Genomic DNA, 27948 nt, shown 5'->3' on the forward strand with positions numbered 1-27948 from the left:
AAAAAGTGGACGGCAGCACATTAATCCTGCAGCTGGCAGAGCTCGTTAACAAGTTGATGGATCTTTTTTCTGCAGCAGCTCGCTGGACGGCGAACTGCAACGCAGAAAGTGTGCGGTGTCGTGTCCGCAGGAACTGGGCAGGCAGTTTGACCCGGGGGGTTAATCACAGCTAATTAACTCCTCTTCATTCAGACAGTGGAAGTCATGCAAGAGTCTCTGTGCTGCTTTGTTTCCACACTGTGTGTGTGTGTGTGTATATATATTTGTGGTTATACGTGTGTGTTCTGGTGACTTGTGGCCGATCCAGTCTAAGAAGAGTAATTTTCATCGCTGTCTGGCCGGCGGCTGACGAGCTGCTCAGGCCGGCGGCTGACGAGCTGCTCAGGCCGCCGCCGGCGTCCCTGATATCCCCCCCCCATTTGTTTGTTTATTTGTTTGTTTTTCCTCCACAACAGTTTATTGAAATTAATGAGATTTTCATCACAGCTGTCTGGTAATAGCACTTGAACGATCGGGAGCAACAAGAGCCGGGATGGTGAGAAACAGCTTGTCTTTGAGCTGACAGTTGGCTGTCTGTTCGTTTTTCAGAAACTGACTTGGAAGACGAAGGATGTGGAGAAGTGCACTGTGAGAGGGAAAAACAGCGTGAGTATTCTCTCTACACACTCGCACACGCATGTACACACACACACACACACACACACACACACACACACACTTTTTTTGCCTTTGTTTCCTGCACAGTGAAGTTTATGAAATAAACAAAGGCTGATTAGAGAGTCTCTGCTTTATCCACAATTCCTTTTCAGACATGTTGAAGTAGATATATGTGGATATATATGTATGAGATAGACGCGTGTACATTGGGTATAGATTTATTTATTTTGTGTGTATGTTGACATGATCTTTGAACTTTTTATTGTTTGTTTCTGGATTATTTATTTATTTATTTATTTATTTATTGTGCCTGCCTCTTTAAGATGCAAGAATTACTAGCATAGGACCCTGTTTTTCTTTTTCTTTATCTTCATCTTCTCCTTCCGCTGGGTTTTCAGGCCGTAACCTGTCCCACGCCGTTGGGAGCATCAAACCACATGAAGAATTCTCCAATAGCACGCTATGACTTTTGCCAACAACTCGGCAAACCATTTCCACCAAAATGGCTAAAAAACAACAACAAATTTTCCAGTAAAAGCAGAAGGGATTTTGGTGAAAAACCCAAAATGAATGCGATGCTGGTCGGCAGACACAGACGAGATTTCACTTGAAATTTTCTAGTTGAATTATATGATTGTTTTAATTGATAATTTAGTATATTTCTCAACTTGGTTGTAGTTCTTAGTTTTTTTTGTCGGTTCCTTTTCTCATATCCTAACCAGTGTCTTTCTTTGCTTTGAGTGTTGTCACTCAGAGTTGGTTGTATTTTTCCCCTTATATGTGTTGTCACTCGCTTTGTACCGAACTTATCTCAGCGTTTAAAATACTCTAACCTGAAGTAGTACATCAAGACTCGACTGGAATTTGATGGAAGCTTCAGGAGAAGACACACTTTTGGGCTTATTAATATTTATCTCTGTAGAATAGGGCCTTGTTTACACAACAAGGTTTCAAATGAAAATGCATTGTCTTTGCCTTTTACTCTGCAATGTTTTTAAAATGATGTCCATTTCCACAGAAATGGCAGATATTCCAAATACAATGTAGTTAACATGTTGGGCCACTAGTTGACACTGTTTGTTTTTTATAGTGAAACCACACACACATACGCAGAGAATATGTTATTAACAGTAAAAATGGCGAGTAAACGAACATTGTAGTGGACAAACGACCAAGTTGGAGTATTATTGCGGTGACTGTCAAAATAAAACAACCAAGTCCCAGGAGAAAATGGACTGGGACTTATGACACCCTTGTTTTTTTACTGTCCACCTACTGAGCATGTGCAGAAGAACAATTCTGCGCATGTACGGAAGTACAGTCTCAGACAAGTTACGTTTTCCGCCGTTTCCATGGAGACGGAGTTGGAATATTTCCCAAAACTTCCACTTTGGGAGCCATTTTCAGTGGCTTCAAACAACTTTGTTGTATAAACAAACACCCAGACACGCTTTATTCTTCCTTTTTAGAATACAGCCTATTGGCTTATAGGTCTGGAAAATTCAGTTTTCCACATCAAGCATCGCGATTTTACATCTATATGAAATAAAAGGGGAGGGATGACTATCTTCACAATCCAACATGAGCAAATATGGGCAACATTTGAAGGGGAAAAAAAACTACTTTTTATGAGGAAGAAACCTCCAACAGACATGGAAAAAGGAAACCATCTGCTACGACTGGCTTGGTTTAGTGTAACAGTAAATAAAGAGAGAAACAGGACGGAGAACAACAAAACAGAGCAGTGAACAAGGTGTAACGTCTGTAAAACTGTGAAAATCTCATGCGCGTGTGTCAGCCACTAAAACGTTACGACCGCCTGCTGTGTGTCCGGCTTTGATTGTATGATTGGCCGGCCGGGAGCCAACGTGAAACCGCTCCCCGGTGTACAGTAACATCCAGCTGCTTTTTCCCCTCACCAGGACGAATGTTACAACTACATCAAAGTGCTGGTGCCACGGAACGACGAGACGCTGTTCGCCTGCGGCACCAACGCCTTCAACCCCACCTGCCGTAACTACAAGGTGAGAAACCGCCGCCTCCATGAGCCTCAGTTACAGATAAGAGATCATATTGCAGCGGTGATGAGGCATGTTTCTCCGTGTCCTTGTGTGCTGTTCCTGCTGGAAGCCATCATTCTAGCTGCTAATGGAAATGACAACCTGAACTCTTCCTGTGTGCCGGCGCCGTGTGGAAACGGCATTTAGCGGGGTTATAATTTCATGATCGCAGGTCGCAGAGACGGAGCAAAGCTGTTATAGTCGAGTGGAAGCAGCAAAATGTGTCAGGAAGCTGCAGTTTACAGGTTTAACTTTGACTACATGCAACACAAGACGTTTAAAAGAGGCTGAGGGATGTCGGGAGGTTGAGACTTTAATTTGTCGGAATGTCTTGAACATGAACACTGACGAGCCAATCAGAGGCAGAGTAGGGCGGGTCAAGACGAGGCAAATATTGCTAAGCGATAAATTATACCAAACTTGACATGACAATGAGCAAATACTCATGGATGGATGGAGTCGTCTTACTTACTGTTTCTGGAAATAATGGCATTTCTGGGCTGTTTCAAAGAAGAGAAAAATCTAGAGTACAGCCAGTTCTGCAGGGAACACTACACCACTGTGTCCGTCTGTCCTTTGTCTCTCTGCTTCATTAGTAACTGCAGGTCTCCACTCGCGCTGTTATGGTGGTTCGTCATGTTTTTGTTTTCTAATATTTTGTTTTTCTACACACATTTTCACACAAGTTCTTCACTTCTGTCCTTTTTCTATCATATCTGTCACAGCAAGGTACAAACTGGAGAGACCACCAGTCCATCTCAGAGACAAACACATTCACCTCCACGAGACATTTCATGACATATGTCGGCTTTTGGACTGTTAGAATTACCTGGGACAAACAAAACACTGCATGTTGGGGAAAACATGCAACCTCCACAATGCTCACCACTACACCACTTTGTGGGAAACGTCACATTGTATTGGTTGTAAATAAGCAACTGAAGCTTTCCAATTGAATTATAGTGTATTATGTGTGCCTTTTAGGGTTTATGTAAAAATGCATTCAATCATTGTCATTAATTTAGAAACATAAGAGGCACTATCATATCAGGTGAACACATGGTTGTAGGCATTTGAGCCGTTCGACCATCGTTCGGACGGTCATTTTTCGGAAAAGACGGCCGAAGAAATATCTGAGGTGTTGCTCAAAGCCTCTAAAATATGAGTATTATGTCCATCACGACTTGTCATCGTCTAATTTTGCCTATGTTCATCTTTTATCGCCAAAATATAGCGAATTATCGGCTCGAGTAAACAACTTCCGACTGACTTCCAGTTAGTATTACACCCAGTAACGAGCAACCTGATTGGTCAGTTGATACCATGTGGTCGATACGTTTTGAAAGGCAGCCTCTGATTGGTTCGTACTTCTGTGAGTCATACCAATGTGTTGAAATGCCGGGGCGCAGGGGAGGAATTTGAACAAATTTTCTTTCCAAAATGCTGAGGAATTATATCTGCGGAATATCTATGGACTTATAATCGATTTTTCATTTCCAAAATGTTGAAACATTGATTAACTTCATATCATCCATGCTTTTCATTGAAGAATAAATGAGACAGATCTTTGCTGTGAAAATGCTGATTTTGATGTAAGTATTGAAATAATTTTTATGTTTGTTGTTTGTTGACTTTCTTGTTGTGGTCATGTTCCCTTGGACTTTTTGCCCATCAGGTGTAAAATAATTTGGGCTGTTGATCAAAGAGTTTATTGGTTAAAGGTAAGATTTTTGTGGGATGGGAAACTAATGGCAGTTTGTGGATCCAACGTTACTGAAGTTGTCTTCCACTGTACTGTTTAACTTATGCAGTCGTAATATTTATTTGTGTACTAAATGCACGAATACACATGAACTAAATGCTGATGCTATAATGTACAAGATGTTTATTGAAGACACTAACAGCTGTCGTATCGTCTAATTTCAAATACCTCATCATGTCGATTAAAAGCACATGAAAAACTAAAACATTAAAGTTACTGATAGACATGAAGGTGAGAGAAACATAGTAAGGACCGTGAATCACCAGTCGTGATGTACGCTGCACATCTGTGAAAGTCTCCTATTAGAAGAGTATATAAAAGGGTGCTAAAGCTACTTCAGAAAAAAACAAAAAAGAAGCGAGAAATGACAATTCACTGTGAAATTACACCCACAAACAACGGCACAAAGACAGGTCGCACCGGGGTGCAGGCTGCTTTTGTCAGCTGTAAGAGAAGTCTGGCAGTCAGCACTTCACTTTGTATTTTCTCTGATGGTACAACAAACAGCTGTGAGCTCCGACCACAGGCGCGCAAATACAAAAATAACTGGAAAAATTAATCAACACATCAGACCGGAACACTGAACAGGCATGACACGTATGGAGAATGCAGATAATCCCACATTCATTAAGGGAGACAGATCTCTCAAGATGAAATTAACCAGCATATACGTGTTGACTTATATGGGACGTCGGCGGTTCATTTCCTTATCGGGGTTTCAGATGTTATCTCCTGAAAAGGACATGAAACAGACGTCAAGATAATCTCGTGGGAGCAGATCTGCTCTGAGAACGCCGCGTTTGTGTTTTAGTGGAGTAATATGTTGATAGAGACACAGAATATGCTGATGACGACGATACAAAAGCTTCATTCACAGCCGTGAAACAACAGAAACCCTGAAATAAGAGCGAGAGGGAGCGCCGGGAGTCAAGAGACCAATTCAGGCTCCCAGCTGCACCTCGTCTCTGCTTATTCCACCGCCGCGGTGATAAATAACCGCCGCGCTGCCTGCTGAAAACACCACACTTTAGCCGAGGCACAGATACCATTTGTTTAAGGACGATGCGAAGGTCCCGCAGTTTGAGGTCTGCGGGAGGAAAAAAGGCCGACGTGATGCGGCGGCGGATGCTCGGAGGTGACATCACGAGCCCAGACTGTGATTCACAGCAGGCCATTACAGGAGGCAGAGGGGAGGGGGCGAGTCGCACAGCACCGACTGTAAATCTCCCCCCTGCAGGAGAGGCAGGGATTTTGAGGGGATGATCAACTCCAGACTTTACATTTTTTCACTGTGAACTGGCCGAGTGTTCCCTGTGTAAGGGTTGGGGGGGGGGCTTCTGTTCATTTTCCAGTAGATTTTTCTAATACCTACAAAAATATGTAATGATGATCCAATTAAATACTTTTTTTTTTTCTGTTGAATGATGCATTGCCAGATATCTTTAAGTTACAATTTTGCCTCTAGGCTCAGACATTAGCTGAAATAAGTTATTAATCATAGTTCTCAGTAATCGAAAGTTATAAAATTACATCTTATTAAGCATTTCCTCCTGTGTATCTGCTGGCATCACGTTCTTGCATCACATAATCCACAGACTGTTGTTGTTGGGAGATTCTAACTATTTGATTGATCAGACATTGCTGATTTTCCCAGAGTGTGACGACTCTTCTGGGAACAATCTCTAACTCCACAGATTGTGTAAAAGCCTCTGACGTGACGTAACAAGACCCATCCGAGGATATTTTTAGGTGAGAATATAGCGAATCCTGCAGATCAGCGATGTGGGTGTTGTCTTTATACCTGCATATATATGCAGCAGCGCCGTACCACGCTCTGCCTGTTATGTAACGTACTGCCAATATGCAACGACAGGAATAGCCTATAAATCTTTGATAAGTTTATTTTCTTGACATTAAGACTGAATTAAAGTTTTAACACATAATACGAATCCAGACAGCAGTGACATATACAGTGTAGTGGCAGATCGAAGGCTTTAATGAGGTGTAGTGGTTAACACTCACAGCAGATCCCCAGTTTGAGTCTTAATTGTGCTTCAGAGGAGAGTCTGTTTACGCAGCAACGATTTTAAAAGTGGAAACACAAAACTTCCGTAGTGTCTTGGGTGCTTAGAGTTACTACAAGTTTTCGTAAACAGTGTGGTATGCACATGGACTAAAAATGAAAGCAAAATGTTTATTTCCATATAATTTTCTGGAAGTCTCTGGGAGGCCAAAGAGTCTCGTGGGGCTCCAGAGCCGCATGTTGCAGAACCCCGGCTCAGATTATAATGAAATGGATTTAGTACGCCAAAACAAAGAAACAATCAGAACACATGACCCGACGTGACGTCTTGAGAAACGAGCTGCGGACCTTTTTAGGTAAAGTGATGTGAAGGAAAAACACGACCCCGCTGAAGCTCTGTTCCAGTATTATTACGCTCTTAATAAAGAAACTGTTTATCCTCACTCTGTGAGAGCCAACAGTAAACATTTTGAAAGCTTTGCATTAATACCCAGCCTGGTGGCTTATGAACTAAACACAGCATCTCCACAGGCTGTGATCGTCCCAAAATACTTTCCAGGATTAAATCGTATCTCCGATGTCCTAAAGGTCCTGCAGAGACGAGGAGAGACGCTGTGCGCCGGCCTACATCCAAACCTTATCACCGAGCCGCCACAGACTCCCTTCAGTGAGAGAGCGGCTGATTTACAAAAACACATTCTTCCTTTCTCACTGCATCTACCCCGCCTGCGTGTTTGCCCCGCGCCCGTCGTCTGGAGATTAAAAAAAAAAACTACAAGAGATGACTATCCAGACAGCTGGGGAAAGAGGGAGGAAATGTAAATCATATCAAGGAATCTGTCTTGGGGACGGCGAGTCTTTGGAGGACAGTGGGGGATTGAGTCGGAGGCGTGCGTGTGAGACGTGGCGGGAGACGTGAACGGAAGCCCGTCCATGAATAGACGTCTTCAGCTGCCGAGACAGCTGGTCCGCAGACAGCAGAGCGGCTGCCGTCAACACGCGTTCGCCACCAAACAAAGCGTCAGAGCCGTCCGCCTTCATCGGCCCGCCGGGGTAACGACCCCGCCGTCACCGCAGCCGTCTGCTGAGTCAACGCTTCTCTCCGATTCCTCATGTCGTTTTTCACACGATTAACGTGTCGAGAGTCGTGAGGAGAAAACGGCTGATTTACAAAAAAATCAGACTTCAATCAGAAATCCTCCCATTACTGAGGTTTTACTTCTTTTCTCTTCGGTGGCAGCTTTAATTACTTGAATCTCTGGTTTCCAACCTTTTATCCTCCAAAAACCTGCCAGTTCACCACAATATTGCGCGTTTTCATGGTGAAGCCAAACGTTTGCAGATTCATACAAACTAAAGTAGAAACTGTTTCAAACAAAAGCAGTTGTGTTCTGGTGTCTCTTATTAAACCACGTGTTCAACCAAAAACTTAAAACTTTCATTGTGGGGTCCGTTAGATCAATGAATATTGTTGTTACCCTATGTTTTCCTCCAGAGTGTCATGGCGTATTGTCACGCCTAACACGCTATTGACGGATGTAAATATGGATGCCAGGCCGGTCAGCCCAAGGGTTGCCAGATGTGACTCCAAACAACGCAAAACCCACACATCTCGATAAAAACCAGCCCAAATCTCAGCCTTTGTAGGAATCATGTTAAAACCATAAAACTAATATGTATATAGTAAAGAACACGCCATAAACACACAAAATAAATTTAAAAGGTAAAGGAATTTGGCTCTGCAATTGGGGGATACTGCCATATCTGGCAACGTTGTTCAGCCCGTTTCGATTAATTTTCAAGTGGTTGTTAAATACGAGCTGACAAAAAAAATGACGGGAAGAACAAGGCGAATGAGGAAAAAGAGAACACAGCTTTTATTCTGGCGGAGCCGCTTCCTCCAGCGCTCATCCATGACGTCACTCACACGTCAATGACGAAGCAGCTGCATGTAGAAAAACATCCAAATTGGTACCACATATGATGGAGGCCTGGGTCTGGTGTGAAAACATTGGAATTAAATCTTTCATTCAACCACAAAACAGGTCGGATGTGAGTCAACTGTGAGCAGAACATGAGAATTGGGTTGAATTTCCCTGCAGTGTGAACGTGCCCAAAGTTGATCACTGTCCTGTTTGTTATTCCATTTGAGACACATTAATGCAGAGCACAATTACTCTCATTTGACTTGTGTCACCATTGAAATGATAATTCCAGAGTCGTCGGCGCGTGCAGAGAAAAGCTCAACAAACTAAACGGCTATAAGAAAAAAAAAAAGTACAATCTGGTGTTAATATTTTGTTTCCCACTGGTCTAAAATTGAGCACGTATTATCACGTATTATAAATCCTGCGTGTTAGATTCTTCACTCCCAGTCACATTTCTGTCATACCTCTTTCCTGCCCCCCCCCCCCCCCCCCTTGTGTTTTCTGTTTGTGGTAGAAGCCGGACTGTAAAACCCATTAACAGCATTTATGTCCACAATTTTTTTTGTTTTGTTTATTTGACGTGAAATACACAAAGTAGAAGGAAGGGGAAAATAAAAAGCAGATCCATTGCAGGAACAGAGTGCAGGCTGTAAGCGAACACTGGGAGCTGCAGATATTTGGGGCAGAGCTGTTGTGTTGGATTGCATCAGGGGTTCAGGGGTGTACTGAAGAGTAAACACATGTGCCTTTTAAGAGTCTGAAATGTGTTTTTGTGCACATCCCCTGAGGCGCTTATGCGCAGATTAGATGGAAGCAAATTTTTTTATTGTAAGCTTTGCTATTGTATTGTAACGTTTCAGATTGCCTATTTTCTCCTCCACTGGATGATGGCTTTTGTCAAGCGTACACAGAGCAGCCATTAACCCGCCACCCACATGTCCTGTGTTTGCACGGGAAAACGGGTACACAAAACGAAGGGCCGCTCAGAAAAACTCTGAGGTCGCTTTAATGTTTGTTCTCTGAGCAGAACGTAAACAAAGCATAAAGGCCGCGATGATAAATGAGACTTTGACGAAGTGAGGATCAGCATTACTGATGCTCCCTATTTTGATGCAGATATAAATATCACAATCATGTCGGGTTCAAAATGGTGGAATTGGTTTGTTGTTGTGGTTTATTTTAGGACGTGATGACCCTGAACCTCTCTGTGTAAAACACTAAACTACTAATGGCTGGTTTGTGTGTGATATTTTAGATGATTTGCTTCGCTTCTTGAGTTAAATTTCCATTTTTCTGCTCCCACTGTTGCATTAAACAGGATAATTGTCTGTTCTGAATTGTTTCTTAATCAGGATTTTATTCTTCTCCGACTTACTTTCTTGCAACAATTTGTCCGTCCCTTTTATTTAGTAATCATTAAGCTATAAAAGTCAATGTTAGTAGTACTATGACGTCGCAGTATTGGTCGCATCAATAGAAGTGGTCGTGGCACTACTGATATTTACACTCATAGTAGTTACATCAGTGTTTATAGTATTAGTCGCCATAGTAGAAATAATCGCATGAGTCGCAGCAATGAATTTACTAGTAGGAGCTGTATTAATAATATAGTAGTTGCACCGGTCCCAGTAGTACTTACAGTATTATCACCACCAGTGGTGGCCGCACCACTAGTAGGCACTGTAGTACTCATTATGCTCGTAGTACTAGTTGCACCAGTAGTAGTTGTACAATTGGCAGCGGCATCATTAGTAGTAGCAGTAATACAGTAGTAGTAGTAGTAGTAGTTGCAGCATGAGTAGCACTAGTTTCTTTGCCACTAATAGGAGCTGGAGCTGCACCAGTAGTGGTAGTAGTACTTGTACCATGTGTAGTAGAAGCACCATTGGATGTAGAATTAGTCGCACAAGTAGTACCAGTTGTAATTGCATTGTTAGCAGTTGTAATAACACCATGATAGTAGTAGTGACATGAGTAGTAGTCACACCAGTGGTATTAGTAGTAGTTTTATAAGTACGAGTAGCACTAGATAATTGTAGTAGCATCATCAGTAGTGATACCAGTCACACCAGTAGTGGTAGTTGTATTTGTACCATTTGCAGTAGTCGCACCATTAGAAGTAGTACTAGTTGCACTAGCAGTAGTCACACTAGTAGTAGCAGTACATGTGGCGGCTGCATCATTATTAGTACTGTAGCAGTAACACCATAACAGTAGTAGTAAAAGTAGGAGTAGCAATAATAGTAGTTGTAGTGCCACTTGTAGTTCCAGCGCTTGTAGCAGTTTTAGTTGCAGTAATACTATAATAGTACTAGTTGCCTGAGAAGCAGTCACACCAGTCGTATTGGTAGTAGCTTGGAGTAGCAATAAAGGTAGTTGCAGTGTCACTTGTAGTATCACCATTACCGGTAATGCTAAAAGTACTAGTGTCTCTGCCAGTCGCGGGAGCTGTAGTCATCATAATAGATACACCAGTAATGGTAGTAGTACTTGTACCATATGTAGTAGTAGCACTAGCAGCAGTCACACCAGGAGTCGCCGTACCCGTTGCAGCAGCCCCACTAGTAGTATTAGTAGCAGTAGTACTAGTTGCATCATCAGTCACGGCAGTAGTAATAGTAGTCATTGTGGAATTGATCCTGTTTGTCGAATTTTCTGAACAAAAGTATAAAAATAAATTGAAAAAAGTGTAAATAAGTCAAATGAGAGAAATATGCCATGTTTGAATGATAACAACAAGCCGCTGTCACCTCGCTGCCGCGTGCAACTAAAGAGTTCCTGCTGCTTTCATTGGTTTTATAATCGACTGTGAGCTCTCAGCTGGTAAACACATCACCTTAAGTGTATTCATCCCCGGGTACTGTGTTCTCATGGACATTACGAACGTGCTGCTGTATAATTTACAACCTGAGAGCACCCATTATGCTATTTGTTTACATCTCGGCAATAGAAAAAACACACAATGTTGGACCAGAGGGCCACACATCCTGAATCTATGTCGGTTAAATGATCAGTGTTTCGTTTATCGTGTGTATTTCATTTCTCCTCCGCGGAGAGCGGCGCTGCAGTTTAGCAGATTGACAATTACAGAAACACGTGTGTGAGATGAGTTTGACAGGAGTGGAGCCGCTGCGTTAATGAACTGTTAACTCACCTTTACTGCCACAGAGGGCGCCGTCGCAGCTCCACGTGCAACCAAACGTGCGCGCACACACACATCCGTGGGCCTCGCTCATTGTTGTGTTGGAGGTTTACAACCTTGTTAACAGCAGGTTGGAAAAATAGCAGCTTTAATATCTGTGGCTGAAAGATAAACCGTCTCCTCCGCTCTCGACAGCAGGAACTCAAAACTTCACACGTTAGTTTTATGGAAATGACCCAAACACACACGCACACACACACACACACACACCGAACACATCAAATAAAAGGAATCTTTACAATGCACGTGTTGCCGGGAGTGTCACTGCTGGTGGATTTATTCTGCCGTCAGGGCGGAAGCTGCTTCGCTGGTTTACAAGTGTAAACAATGATGCTGTTCAGGCGTTTGGATTGTTGGGTGTTTTTACTCCTCCGTCATTGACGGCTCCACACACAGCTCTGTAAAGCCTCTCTCTTTGTGTCCTCCCTGACCTAGATGGCGACTCTGGAGCAGGAGGGGGAGGAGGTGGTGGGACAGGCCCGATGCCCCTTCGAGTCACGACAGTCGAACGTCGGCCTGTTTGCGGGTGAGTTCAAGACTCCGTTCACACGATCAGATTCAACACATTTTCTTTATAGTAACAATGTCTACACGGGTGGCCTTAGCAAGTCATTGCTACTTGCTCTACAGATCTAATGGTGTTTGTGAGAGATGCTCTTTCTGCTGAAAACGGGATTCAAACACAAGGTCCCGCAATCAGAGCTTCAGTCCGAGGCCTTGTTTCTCCTTCCCTTGCCTTTTGGGAGTCCATTAACATAACGGTGCTCAGGGCCTCTGAAAAAGAAACTTTCTGAAAACAGCTCCCAAAGTGGGACTTTCCGTCTCCATGGAAACGGGGGAAACGCAACTTTTTTAAACGGCACTACTGCGCATGCGCACTTCGGCCGTGGTCAATAGTTGTTCTCCACATGCTCGGTAGATGGACAATAACAACAATATTCATGTAATTGTCTGTGCGCAACATGCCAACTACATCATTTTCAGCATTTCTGCCATTTCCGTGTAAACTCGCGTCGTTTTCAAAACGTTGCCATGTAAACACAAAACTTTTTTGAAACTATAAGACAAAGACAATGTCGTATAAACGGATCCCCAAAACGCTGTGGAAGTTTTGGATTTTCACTTGAAAATGTTCTATTAATCCGTGTAACATGATACTTTTTAATGAGAGCTTTGGTCATATTGAGCCTCCATGTTAGTTTTTCTTGTGGAAGAATAATTATCCCAACGCGGCACCAAACCATACAATTATCTATGATTTACACACCTTCACATATCAAACCATGGTGCGCAAATCGAGCATGCAGTGGATGAAGGCCGTCCTCCAAGGAAAAAGCCTCACAGCTTCATCCGTCATCGAGCTCTTAATGCCACATTTTAAATCCAGCTGGTTTCAAGTGAGTGAATCCAAACCAACTTGTGAAATGATCTCCATACTCGACTGACTGTTCGTATTTAAATGAGAAAAATATGACCTACTTGAGGTCATGTTTCAAGGCATCAAAGGCGGCAGTCGTGCGTGATTGGATCAATTTTAATAGTTGGGCAAGAAAAAAAAATTCACATTTAATTTGAGAATCAAAAGTGTGACTATAAGGTGCGGAAGTAAAAGATCTTTTGAAATCCCCTTTGAAGTGTTTTCTGCCACTTTAGACTCGAATCACGTCACATGAAACTCTTTCTGAAACGGAGTTGTATAATTCATCACGCCAGCTCTTTATCATTTTTGTTAATTTTCTGCGATTGTTCTGTGAAGAGAGTATGAATAGCGGCTGATTTAAAATTGAGAAGTGTTTTTTGAGAAAGTTGAGGCACATGCGGTGTTAATTCGGTCGTAATTTAAATGTCACTGTTGTTAATTTCCATGCAGCACAGAGAGGAATGGACCCCCAGAGAAAAGAATCACATTTATTTCAACAAAGAACACATTTTGTAAAATAGTGTTTATGTAATGCACACGTGGTTTCCATTTATTTAGCATAAAAACAGATTTTGGATAGAAGGATTTTGTCTTCAGACACAGATAGTCTTGGAACCCGTTTGCATGACCTTTCAAGTGAAAACGGAACATTTGTTCTATGTTGGGGGTCCGTTTACTGAAAACACTTTTTTCAAAACGGCTGCCAAGGTGGAGCTTCTTAAAAATGGTCTAAATCTGTCTCCGTGGAAACGAAGGAAAATGTAATTATTTTTTTTTTGAACGTCTCTTTGTAACCTCCTTTCTTAATCCTCACCTCTTAACTCTTTTTTTTTTTTTTTATACTATTTCCTCACTAACCCTGCTTCCTGGTCTTCCTATAGATTACTGAGTCATCAGAAAACACCATCATGGATATAATCCATTAACCTCCACTTTGACAGCGTCCATCAGCAGGCTGGGACATCCTACTGCTGTCACACATGTCCAGGACCACACCGACACACTTCTCAGTTTATAATATTTCCTGGCAAGAACCCAAACTGCTGCTCGCCGCACGTCACTTCTCTTCTTTACCTGGCCTCGACTACTGAACCATAACTTCACGTTATGATGGATCAACTTTATTCCTCTTTATTCATTCCAGCTCTAGAAGTTAGATCCAGCATTCAGCTAGAAGAGATACTAATTTAAAAAAACGTATAAGAGTGTGCATGTAGTGGAAGGAGACCAGTGTTTGTACTGGTGTGTGGATTTAGTGTTGTATACAGTGGGTTCAGTTTGAAGACTTTTTCAAGTGTCCAAAAGAAATCTCCGAAATGTAATTTTTATCTGAGCACCAATCATCAGAAAATATCACAGATCTTCCGTGATACTCTGTGGTTTGCAGTTAGATTTGCAGCTTTCTTGCTCATCCCAGCGTTGGAGCGAGTCGACACATTGCCAACCCGTCCAGGTCAAGTTCAGGGAGGAGCGGAGGGAGAGCGGAGGGAGAGCGGAGGGAGAGCCAAGCGTGCGTTCAATCCTGCCAGGTTTCCACTGACATTTATGCAAAGTTCACGCGAGCTGTTATTAAGGCTGGCACATTTTCCTACATCTGTTCTCCGAAGCCTCTTTTTAAAGAGCAATAAAAGTCACCTGTGACCAAAATAGATGGCTTAAGAGGAGTGGGTTATCATTGAGAAGTGGCAATGTGTCTCAATTACTCCTCCCCCCCCCCCCCCCCCCCCCCCCCCCCCTCCCCGCTCAGGTGGTGATTTCTACTCGGCCACTATGACGGACTTCCTGGCAAGCGACGCCGTCATTTACCGGAGTCTGGGAGAAAGTAGCCCCGTCCTCAGGACAGTCAAGTACGACTCCAAATGGCTGCGAGGTGAGCGTCCGGCACGTCAAGGTCTCACATTTAGTGAATTAACGTGAAACTGTGGCACCGAGAGGTGGAAATTGAAGATTCCCTCGACACAGTGGAAGGACAAAATACAAATATGGTCAAATCTAAGTCACACGTCTAGAGAATAGGCTTTAAAAACTGGTAAGATAATATCACACACAATACCAAACACAGTTTTATTGTCTCACATCTTTCTTTTTCGTGTTTGTAGTTTCATTACAGAAACCTACGAGTGGCGCTTCACAAAAAACTACATTATCAATGTTTCTGCCATGTATATATGTATATATAAACCCCTTATAAATAAAGCTATATAAATAAACATGTATTTTGTGTGTATACATTGAATAAATAAGTCTATCAAATTTACACACACCTATCTGGACATACACAGAAATATATAGATATAAAGCATATATCTAGTTTATCATGTTAAAAAAGGGGTAAGAAGAAATCTTTGGCTTTATTAACCCAGAAGCAGCACAGCAGCATCAAACCATGATGCTCCCTCCACCATTAACTTATTAACTTAAAACCCTGACTCACGGTTTGATCTCCAGTTCCAGTGGCTTGATCAAGTCTTCAGCTTTTACTCAAGTAGTTTTGTTTTCTCTTCTTTTTCTCGCCGCACACTGAGCGTCCGGTATCGTGTCCTTGGTGTGAGCTTGGCCGGGCGCCTCTTTCTCGGGAGACGAACTAGACGGTTTCCGTTTGTCAACAAATTGTCGTAACTGTGGACTGATGAATATCAGAAGTCCGTGCTGAGCTGTATGAAAGTGGAATAGGTTACAAAACTAACAATTGTTGACCTGAGGTCTTGGTGATAAGATAAAATAAAATCTGATTTACATCCGAGTCACAAATACAAAGTTTTTTTTCAACCACTTTCTATAGATTCAATTTCACTAACTCCTGATTCCAATTAGCGTTTGTTTTTGTTTTTTAATGAGAGCCCTCCCTTACATTTCCCTCCTGCACTGTGCATGTTTCAATGTATAGATTTAATGAAGATATTATATATTATACATATTTATGTGGTTTTGGATAGAGATTTAAAAAAAAATTGTATTTGCGACTCGGATGTAAATCTGATTTTATTTTATTTTATCACCAGTTAATGCAGAAAACTGGAGAAATTGTAATGTTTCATATTTCTGTCACACCACTGTGAGAACTGCTTCCATCTTCCATTTCACTCGAGGTCTTCGAAATTCCATTTTTTTTCCCCGATTTTTGAGAGCAGCAGTTCTCATCGCATCTCATACTAAACATTGAGGTACTGGGCTTGACATTTCAAGTCAATGCTCGCTGCTGGAGATTAGATCAGCTGTAATTGATTAACTCTAATTCAGTTTGTGGCTCGGTTCACGTCTTGTTTCCGTGTTTTCTACAAGCCGGAGTCAGGAAACGAGTATTTAAGGGGAAGAAACTTCACCTTTGTTTTTGCACATTTCTTTGACCACCTCTGTCACGCAATGCTTTCTCGGTGTCATTTTATTCTTTAGATTTGCGCTACAACAGAGACAAAAACTGTAATTTCGCTGTTCTATGCAACAATTTTCATTCCTGGCCTCATTTATCCACCCCGAGCTAATCCAGCACCGGCTCCAATTTCTCAGCACAATACTGTAAATTTAAAGGATATTTTTCTTACTTGCCAAGTTGTGAACTGACTCATTCGACATTCAGCATTTTTCTTGGACCTTCTTTGCAAAGTGTGTGTGTCTGTTTACCAGCTCAGCCTCCAGCCTGCTTCACGAGCCGCTGTCATGTTAAAAAGCGAGGCATCATTTCCAGACTGACTGTCACATTTCTTTCTTCCGTCTCGCTCTCGCAGAGCCCCATTTCCTCCACGCTATCGAGTACGGGAACTACGTGTACTTTTTCTTCAGCGAGATTGCGGTGGAGTACACCACTCTCGGCAAGGTGAGGGACTCCAGGCTCGCGGTTTTGTGGCAGGAACACGTTTTCCGAGAGGCTTGAACGACGTCTCTTGGCATGCAGAGCACATTCCCACCTGTTGTCCGTGGCGCCGCTGGAGTTGTGTCGTTTTTCTGCTCCCGCAGGTTGTTTTCTCCAGAGTGGCACGTGTTTGTAAGAACGACAACGGCGGCTCCCCGAGGGTGCTGGAGCGTTACTGGACGTCCTTCCTGAAGGCGCGGCTGAACTGCTCGGTGCCGGGCGATTCCTTCTTCTACTTCGACGTCCTGCAGTCGCTCACCAACGTGCTGCAGATCAACCACCGGCCGGCCGTGCTGGGAGTCTTCACCACGCAGGCCAACAGGTAGACATTCACACATTTCAGTTCGGGGGCCACGTACGGCTCACTTCCATCTCGAGGTGGCCGAACCGGTAAAATAGCACCATAATAACCTTTAGATTCAAAGTTACCTGTTTTTCTTTGTCGTGGCGCAGAGTATACATGATGGAAAAGTCTATTTTTCCACACAAAAAAAACAATTTTATTGAACCCTTCTGCTGTAAAATGTCCATAACACTTCAGCTATGGCTGTTGCATTAAGGGTGTTTCTACAAACTCACCCGGACAGCATGGCTTTGAGGCGAATGCTAGTTTTCTAACTTTTATGGCAACTTTGATTAATTCCCAAACATTTTCAGAGCCTTCCCTTGAAAAGTCTGAAAACAAAGTTCTAGCTTCACAGTTGATCACGACGTTGTGAATGTTTCCGGTAAAAAATGTTCCCGCGTCTGTTAAGACTGAGTTTAAAAAACATTATGTTGCTTCACAGGCAACACAGTGTTGTAATGTATGTATGAGTCATTGTGATGTCAAGGAAAACTGCTGTAAAATCATTGAAATGTGTTTATCTTGAAGGTCACAATACACTCATATGTTATAAATGAAATTAATTAATCCTTGAAGCTGCCCTGACCTTTTGGGAGCTAAAAAATATAAAGACTGTGGACCAGCATTATTGAATAGAAAACCGAACTAACGAATTACATACGAGGAAAACGTGGCTTATATAGTACTGTCTATTACATATATCAGTTTTCATTTATTTACATGAATAATCACGTGTCCATTCTTATCTGATTTACAGCAGCATAATGTGAGTTTTGAAAATAAAATCAATAAACAATGTGATAAACGATAGCTTTCCAATGGAAAATTTTGTGAATTACGATTTGCATGCTTAAATAATAATCTTTTTTTCTGATTGATGAAGTAGATCTACGAACATTACATTTTGAGTGGATTTATTTCCCAGTCTCCAGCAGTCTGATGCGCCTTTTGTGTATATAATCAATAAAACTAGGACATAAACGTCATGCGGATCAGACAGTAAACCAGAGCTTCATTTGATGTTTCATCATCCAACTTAACTTTTTTCTAGTTAATTTATAAGACACTGACAGATGAGAAGTTGATCCCTGTACAGATTTATAGTAGAATAACCTTTTTTAATTGAGTAAGTAAATGAAAACTTTCCCGAAGTTACATTAAGGTTTAAGCTGCAGCTTTGATTCGGTAAATGTGATGTATGATTGTTAAACCATGAGTCGATCCTTGTTCCAGTCTGCAGCAGGATAATGTGAATGTTTCAGATCAAATCAATTCGTACTTCTGAGCAGAAGTAGTTCAAGCACTAATATCGCTGGTGAGACCCTTGTTTACAGTATTAATTAGTAGTCCTCCCCTGTCGCTCATTGACGTCCTCGATCTCCGGTGCTCGTTCTGTGTCTGCTTAAGTCTCCCGAAGCAAAGGCGGCTCCATAAAGGGTTTTGATCCACTTGTGTTGGCTCTCAGGTCTCAGTGTTGTGTCTGCTACTCTTGAGACAATTTTTGTGTTGGGAAAAAAAAATCAATGTTTTCTTTTAAAGTTTTACCCTTTGCTTGGTGGTTTTACTGGATCGGTTCTGACTCCCCGGGTCTACAGTCGCAAAATACTGTTACAAATACCATTACATACCACATGAACCTAGATCAAATTAAAGCTACTGTCACTTATACAGTAGTGCACAGTATGGTACTATCTAACGTCAGATAATATTTAAAGGATTTCCCCCCGGGATTACTAAAGTAGTTCTGATTCTGTTACTGTCAAGTGTACCATATGATACATTATTCATTCTATAAATAGACAATGATCTCAAAAAAAGTACCATGGTTTTCTCTAAAATAGAGATACTGTCAAATGTATACTCTGTCTCTAAATAGGATACAGCTCTGTACAATATGTTACTGTCAGAACTACCATAGACACATTCAGTAAGATGCTGTGTAAAATAACAAAACACACAGTATAATATGAAAAAGTATGGGTCCTAACACAGAACCTTGTGGTACTCCTTGGACAAATTTAGTCTCAGACAAAGAGTCATCATTACTATCGCAGCGCTATCAATTATATCTTTAAAATGTACAATATACATTATGATATATTGTTGAAACATCTGTGGTAAAAAAAGTACTGCTCTAATGTTCCAAAGTATGTTTAATAGAACAATATATAAAGATTGTAATCGTCTATAACTTTGCTAATATTGCCTGCCATCTACGTTCTGGCATAAGAGAAGCTGAACAGTAGTTTGTTGGAGCTGGTTAGACTCCCGCAGCTTCATGCATCCGATATAGTTTGAGCCCTTTAAGCATTTATGCAGGACTGTAAGTCATTAATTACTCGATATATAAATCATCCCCTACGTGGAAGGTTGGATCATCAGGCTCTAATATGCTTGGGTCTCTACAAGCAGTGTCAGTTTTCCTAAATTACAATGAGATGGAGGAAGTGTTAAGCATTTAGAGCGGAGCAGTAATAACCTGCGGCCCCCCCGAGGAGGCGGCAGCAGACCCACCGCAATAATCCAGACAACAACCCTTTAAACAAGGTTGCAAAGTGTTGAGAGCATTGGAAGCGAACACTGAAAATAATGGCAGGCAAAACAACAATAAAAAATGGATTAAAGTCATATTTTGTGCAGCTGTCAGGATGCTGAATTGCCTTTAATAAAAATGCGGAGGTTGAGCCGGGCTCAGGCGCGGCGGTAAATCCCCGGCCTTTGTCTCGCTCTTTGTAACGAGCGCTTCCTCTCGTGCACAGCATCACCGGCTCGGCCGTCTGCGCCTTCTACATGGACGACATCGAGAAGGCCTTCAGCGGGAAATTCAAAGAGCAGAGGAACAGCGAGTCGGCGTGGACGCCGGTTCCGGAAGAGCAAGTCCCAAAGCCGAGGTGAGAGACGCAAACCGTCACTTCCCGACCTGTCCAGTCGCTGCAGCTGCCGCCATAATTGTTCTGCACCAACGTCTCTGAACGTTGAAACACCCGTTTCCTCCTCCCGCTCCCCAGCGGAAACAAACAGCTGCCGGTGTTTTCACATCCGCGCCGCCTGTGGAGGCGGATTGATTCCCGGTGTGTGTGTTTTGTCTGTGCAGGCCCGGCTGCTGCGCCGGCGAGGGCTCGGCCGCCGCCTACAAGTCGTCCACCACCTTCCCCGACGAGACGCTGACGTTCATCAAGTCGTACCCGCTCATGGACGAGTCGGTCCCCTCGGTGAACGACCGGCCGTACTTCACCCGCACCACCAGCAGGTAGATCCATTTTTTTCAGCTGCGGAAACATGGATCTGGCTTTGTCTGGCGTAGCGTTGCCGCTCGCAGTCTTCGATCAAATCAGGGAAGCAAAATACTGCAGGTGGACGTCTTGATATCGTCACTCAGTGCTCATCCTCTGAATCCACTCCACAATCCAAAGCTCCCACAAACTGAACGTGGCAGGATTTCATCAACTACATATGTATGGAAACAGACACACGAGTTTCAAATGGTGTAAAGGTCGCTGCTTCCATACTTCCATGCATCAATGAAATGAGCATTCTTCTCTCAGACCACTAGAGGGCAACACTCTAAATAATCACAAAGGCCAGAAACCGAGAAGAAGAGTGGAATTTCTTCTTGAGAGAACAATTGAGGCCCCGTTTACACGGCAACGTTTCAAGTGAAAACGGCTCGTTTTTTTTGCCTTTTTATTTCAAGAAAGTTTCACATTTAAAAAAAAAGAAATTGGTTTTATGGAAACTACATAAATGCTGAAAACGATGTAGTTAGCATGTTGGGCCACAAGTTGACGCTGCTCGTTGTGTTTGTGATGAAACAACACACATGTGCAGAGAACAATACCCTATAAACATTAACAGTGGGAGAACACGGGCATTGTCATGGACAGTTACGGCAACTGTCAAAATAAAACTACCAAGTCTTAAGAGAATATGGACTGGGAGTCACGATACTCTTATTGTTCATCTACTGAGCATGTGCAGAACAAATATTTACCACGGCCATCGTGCGCATGACAGTCGCAGTGTTTCAGAAAAGTTGGGTTTTCTTTTTTTATGGTTGTCAAGCATCTACAATCACTATTAATTAGAAATTATTGAATATGAAGGCTCACCTCACTATATGTGTATGTCTTTGGACTGTGGGAGGGAAATGTTGTAGAAATCACAGGTAGAACATGCAAATTTCACACTGATTCCCAGAATTCATTGGTTGAATTTCTCGTTGCCAGAGGGAGACGCTCCTCTTTAATGTAAACTGCCTCACAAACGTCTCCAAACAGGCTGAAACAATCAACTCAACATTAAAGGACTATTTTGAGAATCAATTACCATTCAAACGGCTTTTCTTTCTCTTTCACTTCACTGTAAATTGAATCTTTTTGTGTTTGGGACTGAAGCTATCGTCGCCTCCAGATCGCTGAACTTTAATATGTTGCTGAGTTTTTGGCCTTCGGCACCTTTTCTTTTTTTTTACCAAATTGGCTCGAAGGAAACAAAGTGTTTGTGCTTCTTTTGCCTACTTGGATTGTTTTTTTTCCCTCTAAATTTATTCTACAATCCAAAATAAACAGAGGATGCTTCTTTAATTCATCAGTGACTCAGGATCAGGGGGGTCAAATTTATTTGATTTCAGGGGCCACACATGGCCCAGTTGCATCTTGAGTGGGCCGGACTGGTCAAATTGTGCCATGATAATGTTCAAATTTAAACTTTAATGTTTTTCTTTTCGTGGTTTGGCCAAATGGTAGCACCCTGCACTAACTTGTCAAACAAATGATGAATTAACTTTCAGAAATTCAGATTACAGTGGGAAAAACTACCTATAATTGATAAGGAATTATATATAAATCTATGGAGGGCCCTCCGTGTCTCAGGGTTTATTGATTACAGGAAGTAAATTAAAGTTACTGAAGGTGTTTTATAAATGTTGAGAGTGTAATATAGTAAATGATTTTATCATAAAATGAATAATCCATTCATAATACATGTAGAACCATTTACTTTAAGGCGGAATGGATCTTTTCTACTGAATCAAATCAACATTTTGACATTGATGTTCTATTTAAAGCCAAAGTGCAGGTATAACACAGGAAAATATGTCTGTCCATATATTTTCTATACCATTTTATTCATCTTAGGTTTGCCAAAGCCAACCCAATCAGATTATAGACGAGAACAGATTAAACTCTGCTTGTAAAAGTATTTCAATGAGCATCTTATGAGAGGGGCCGAGTCTTCTCAGACCTTCTGTAGTTTCTCTTTTAAAAAAATGTTTACTGCTGCTGGGATCCATAGAGGACAAGGTCGACAGTAGAAACATCAGATTTAGATTTAAAGGGGGGAAAAAAGCCTGACAACCACTTGACTGGTTTCATCCCACTTCCATCAAGCTTCAGCCAACTGGAGCTGATCCCAGCTGACTATAGGCGAAGGCAATGTATACAGAACACACACACCACACACACACACACGAAGAACATGCAAATTCCACCCAGACTGGAATCTGACCGGGAAAATCTGACGGTGAGGCGAGGCTGCTAACCACTCCACCACCATGCTGAAACTATAAACAAGAACAAGTTTTTTAGTTTTTTTTTAATGGTGCGACTTTGTTTTTCTCTCCGTAATGTACCGGCAGTATTTTCACATTTAATTCTGTGATTAGTATCGACAAATGAGCTCGTGTGGAACACACCGTCTCGTCCCTCATTAAAACCCACCGGAATCATTCAGCGGTCGATCCCGGCGCACGTGGACGGGATCTTCATCCTGCGCCGCTCTGACCTGTCGAAGTCACGGCCGCCGGCGATGGTGCCGGTGACGGTGGAGGAGGGGAAAGCTTGTTGTGACATTTGAGAATCCGCTGGTATCTGATCACGACGGGGTGAATGTTGAAGTGTCACAAATGTCTCAGGCGGTGAGACACGAATGTGTATATACACACACACACACACACACACACACACACAGAGTAGATCCACATCACAGATTGAGCCTCCGTCGCATGCAGGAGCCCCCCCTCAACGCCCGCTGAAGCAGAGCCTTGCTGACAGCCAGCCAGACGCTGCAGTGATTCCACGCGGGGGAAAAAACATGCACCGCTTCACATCTGCCGCCAAAAGCATCACATCTGCCTCGCCGTCCCCCGAAGAGGCGCTAGATAAATGAATTCTAAGCAGAAGTGCATCACGTGCCCGTCAAGTCCATGTGGGGAAACACACACAGTTTGTGTGTGTGTGGTGGTGGTGGTGGGTGGGGGGGGCAGTGGATGTCCTTTACAGAAAAGTCTGGGTAGAATATGTTGTCAAAGAAATGATGCTCATTCAAATCCCAGAGCTGCAGAGGAAAAACACAGTCGGAGGAAATGAGTGAGCAAAGCTTCCCCGCGTCTGAACTGCCGGACTCAAGGTGCCCTTGAGCACAGCTTTAAACCCTCCGCTCTGCTCCCGGAGTTGCTGGGAATCAAGCAGGACGGTGTGTGTTGCTCTGAATAAAGCCGGACCACCTCGTAGGTGAAAACAGGAGTGAAGCCGCGACTGAAGATGAGGCTGTGCGGAGGAAAAGCGTGTGAACGCAGGGAAAGCTGATCGATTGAGAGGCTGTGGGTGGGAGGACGGACGGACGGGCAGATGAATTAATAGGACGGAGGTATTAAAGGACGTAGGCGATGGAGGAGGGGAGCGGTGGGCTGGGAGATGAAGTGACTGATTGCACACAATGAGCTCAATACTCGCCCACTGGTTTGTTTTGTTTACCACCGAAAATCGATTCAGAAAACAAAACATCCACGTTAAGATGCGAACCAGGGTATTCTTAGATTCTTCGACTGCTCCAACGACATGACAGCTTCTATTTAGGCTGTTTTCACTCCGATTTTAAAGGATCGTTGCTGTGGATTAGTGCGTAGAGCCCGTCGTCTTAATTCCCTGAGGTTGGTGGTTAGAAGACTTAAGACTTGAGCAAGACACTGAACATTAGGTCCCACTGGTGTACAGTTGGGATAAGTGGCACCAGCAGTTGAAAGCGATAATCGCAAATCGTTCGTTGCGTTTTGTTTGTCCGTTCACACGACAATGGAGCCACTGAAAACACGACATTTTGAAATTTGCTCCAAAGGTGTAACTTTTGCAGCCGTAGTGAATGGTTGTTCTGCACATGCTCAGTAGAGGGACAATAAGAACAGTGTTTTCCTGCAGAGCCTCATGAATCCCAATCAGTGTTCCCCATCGAACTTGGTAGTTTTATAGTTTACAGTTACGGCAAAGACAATCCCACTCCCATCGTTAATGTTTATATCGTTTTGTTCTCTGCTGCATGTGTGTGTGTGTGAAGATGAAAACTACATCGTTTCCGTTTAAACATTGTTCTCATAATACTGATGTGTTAACGAGTTTTTCACTTGAAACATTGTCGTGTAAATGGACCCTGTCGTCAGTTGCATAACTTGATTTTGTTTACCACGTACTGTCCCTGCCTCAGCTCTCTGAACGACGGTGTCGATGTTTGTCTCTCACGTTGTTTCTGCAGGTTCAAGCTGACCCAGATCGCGGTGGACACCTCGGCCGGGCCCTTTAAGAACTACACCGTGGTGTTTCTGGGCTCCGACAACGGCCACGTGCTGAAGATCCTGGCCAGCACTGAGGGAGCCAACGCGTCCTTCAACACGCAGATCCTGGAGGACATCGACGTCTACAACCCCAACAAGTGAGACCGTCTCTCCACCTCCCAGTGTTCACCTTCAAACTTTGCTGTGTGCACTTTTCTGTGAAGCTCCTATTCAGTTTTGTCAATCAGTCTTTATTTATAGAGGACAAACTGGAGTCCCAAAAAAAACTATTTAAATATAAAATAGGCAATTGAAAGATTAATCTTTTTTTTAAACTGTATAAATATGTGCATAAGCATATATAGGCACCGTGTGCATATTTTTCTATTCTATTGTATTTTTATCTGCTTTTTTAGATCCTGCCATGTGTGCTTCTTTCTCTGTACTATCCTGCTGTACCACTGCAAATTTCTCCACATGCGAGATAAATAAAGGGATATCTTATCTTATCTTATCTAATCTTATATCCTCATATGTACATATACACACGTTTTAAAATAGAAATAGAAATGCATAAGGAGCTAAGTACTATTAAACTTATCTATCATTAATAAGATTAAGATGTTTATTAAAATCCACATTAAAAGGGTAAGTATATGGTGGTACAGTTACCACAGATGCATTTCATAGATTAGAATATTGAAAATCCATTTATACACTCAAAATGTATAAACTAAACATTTATGTCATGCAGTAAAAAAAGTAGATTTCTAATATTTAATTTACAGGAAAAAAAAACCAAAATCATATTATAAATGTAAAAAATGTTTTACAGTTATCAAAACGTGTTCTTTTCGTCTTTAATCTTTGTTCCTAATGAAGACATGTTTTTATTATGTAAACTATAAATAACGGAATGCAGTGCAAATTAGTTAATGTCGACAAACTCAATGAATTAATTGTGACCCTGAAATGAGCTTTTACAACATCAAAGGAAAGAAACACAACAGCACTGTGGGAGGAAGCTGCATAAATAAATGAATATATATATAAAAATAATGTTTAAAGGAGTTAATATTTACAAAGTGATACACAGACCGGTAAAATGTCAAAACTGGAGCAGTAAACAGCTTTTTAGATCAGCGGCTCCCAACTGATGGTGAAAGTGAAAACCACTATTTTGGACCATATAGTTGGTTATTTACTGATTGAGAATACAACACCAGCAGCATATTCATTGTTGAAACGGAACATTATTCCATTTTTATTCTTTTCTTTTTTTTTATTTTTTTATTTACATTTTAGAATAATCCAAACTTGTTTTAATGATTCGGGGTTGTACTTTGTGTTTCAAAATGATAGTTGATCAAATGATTTGTTTAAAATGACCAACAGATCAATAACAGCGTTACAACTTGAGTTTAATGACCAGTTGAGGCTAAACCGTAGTCGATTGAACGAAAGAAAGCCGGTGGTTTTCTGTTTTATATCCTTCATGATGCGCGACACTGACTGAACCGCGATCCGACGCGTTTTAACGTTGACGAGACGAATGGAAAAAACTTTTTATAGTTAAATAGGCTGAACTGTAGATCCACCGCAGCGCCTCATTCACGCAGCGTCACTGCTCCGACCACACTCTGCTCCTTTGTCCAGTTAATAGTTTCCCCATTAAACCTGCTCTCTGTCTACATTAGCGGGACAAGTGCTTCTTTTCTCTACGTCCACTGATGTGATGTGAAAAAGGCTTTGAGTGCCGCATTCAAGTGTTCTAATGGGCGAGAAACCCCTGGTTAACATAAGGTATTCATTATATGGCGCATAAACACTCGGTTGTCCTTTGAGTTCCAGAATCAAGGCGGAGCATTAAAAAATATATAAAGATAAAAAACTATCGGCTGAAATTGCTCACATTCGCTCCTTGGGTGAAGAATTAACCTCCCATTCTTCCTGTTTGACTCCACATCCACTCGTTTGGTTGTAGATGTAATCTGTCATAGTAGAACCAGCAGCTGAAAGAGTTTTGGTTCTGTCAAGCCTGCTGGTGCATCACTTGGTTATAAAAGGGCAAAGCGGAGTCAAAAGGTTTGAAAAGGCACATCTTAAACATGCCTGCTGACACTTTAATGCTGCGTGTTTTTCCCATAATTTCCTCCTCTGTTCTGTTCTGTTTTTTTTTTTTCTCCTCCTCTCCTTCGGAGACTTCTTCACTTTGTGTATTCTTCACTTTGTTTTTCTCTCTCTTGCTTCTCCCGCTGCTGCCTTGATCCGTCCTGCCCACCCACTCTTTGGTGTATTGTACCTCTTTGCATCACCCTGTACAGCTAGAGGGGAAGCGCTCTCATTTCTCCCCGTGTCTTCTTTTGTCTTCCGACTACACAGCCCCAAAAAAGTCTATCTGCATGAAGCTGGATTCACAGCCGGCGCGCTGTATAATTTTCAGACTGTGGCACCAATTTGGGGGTGAAAAAAGAAAAAAAAACGAAATTGAAAACGTCTGATGGCGACTGTCTTGTGTTCCCAGATGCAACGTGCGGGGGGAGGACAGGAGGGTTCTGGGTCTGGAGCTGGACCGCGATCATCACGCCTTGTTTGTGGCGTTCTCCAGCTGCGTGATCCGCGTGCCGCTCAGCCGCTGCTCCGACTACACCAACTGCAAGAAGTGAGTACAAGAAGCACCCGCGTCGTCATTTCACTGTCTGAGCACGGATGAAGCAGACAGTCCTGGAACTGTTGGTAACCAGCATCTGCTGCTTTTCTGTTGGTTTGGTTTCGTGTTTCTGTCTTTGTGAACTACTTTGAGCCGTGCAGGAATCGTGTGGAGGAAGGTTTTCTCTACTTCTGACGGAACATGATTAAATAGTGTCATCCACGTCACTTTATAGCTTGGTGCTGATTATTTTTGTAATGAAACCACACACACATGTAAACAGAGAATAATAATCTCTAAGAGTAGATGGACTTTCGAGGACAGAGTTAGGATTGTTATTACAGTGACTGTCAACTATTAAAGCACCAAGGTCCAAGGAGAATTTGGACACTCTGGCTTTACTGAGGCTGTGGTGCTGGTAACAGCATTTCAGAGAGGTTTGCGTTCTCCCTGTTTCCACAGAGACGGAGTCTGAGTAAATCGTTTCACCTCGGGACCCGTTTTCAC

At 42.4% G+C, this 27948-nt stretch overlaps 1 protein-coding gene across 1 annotated transcript in view; it reads left to right on the forward strand.

Moving 5' to 3' along the window:
• Positions 1-27948, forward strand: part of sema6cb (semaphorin 6Cb) — a gene marked incomplete at its 5' end in the record, with an annotated part of 98858 nt that overhangs the window by 15602 nt on the left and 55308 nt on the right. The window contains 10 exons of the mRNA XM_080472292.1: positions 589-645; positions 2580-2681; positions 12068-12158; positions 14800-14922; positions 16778-16866; positions 17007-17224; positions 20008-20139; positions 20343-20498; positions 24773-24949; positions 27316-27453. Of these exons, the coding sequence (XP_080328418.1) occupies positions 589-645; positions 2580-2681; positions 12068-12158; positions 14800-14922; positions 16778-16866; positions 17007-17224; positions 20008-20139; positions 20343-20498; positions 24773-24949; positions 27316-27453 (1283 nt within the window). The remainder of the gene's footprint in view (positions 1-588; positions 646-2579; positions 2682-12067; positions 12159-14799; positions 14923-16777; positions 16867-17006; positions 17225-20007; positions 20140-20342; positions 20499-24772; positions 24950-27315; positions 27454-27948) is intronic.

Source organism: Lipophrys pholis (genome assembly GCF_963383615.2).
Source record: "Lipophrys pholis genome assembly, chromosome: 9".
Classification (NCBI taxonomy): Eukaryota; Metazoa; Chordata; class Actinopteri; order Blenniiformes; family Blenniidae; genus Lipophrys; species Lipophrys pholis.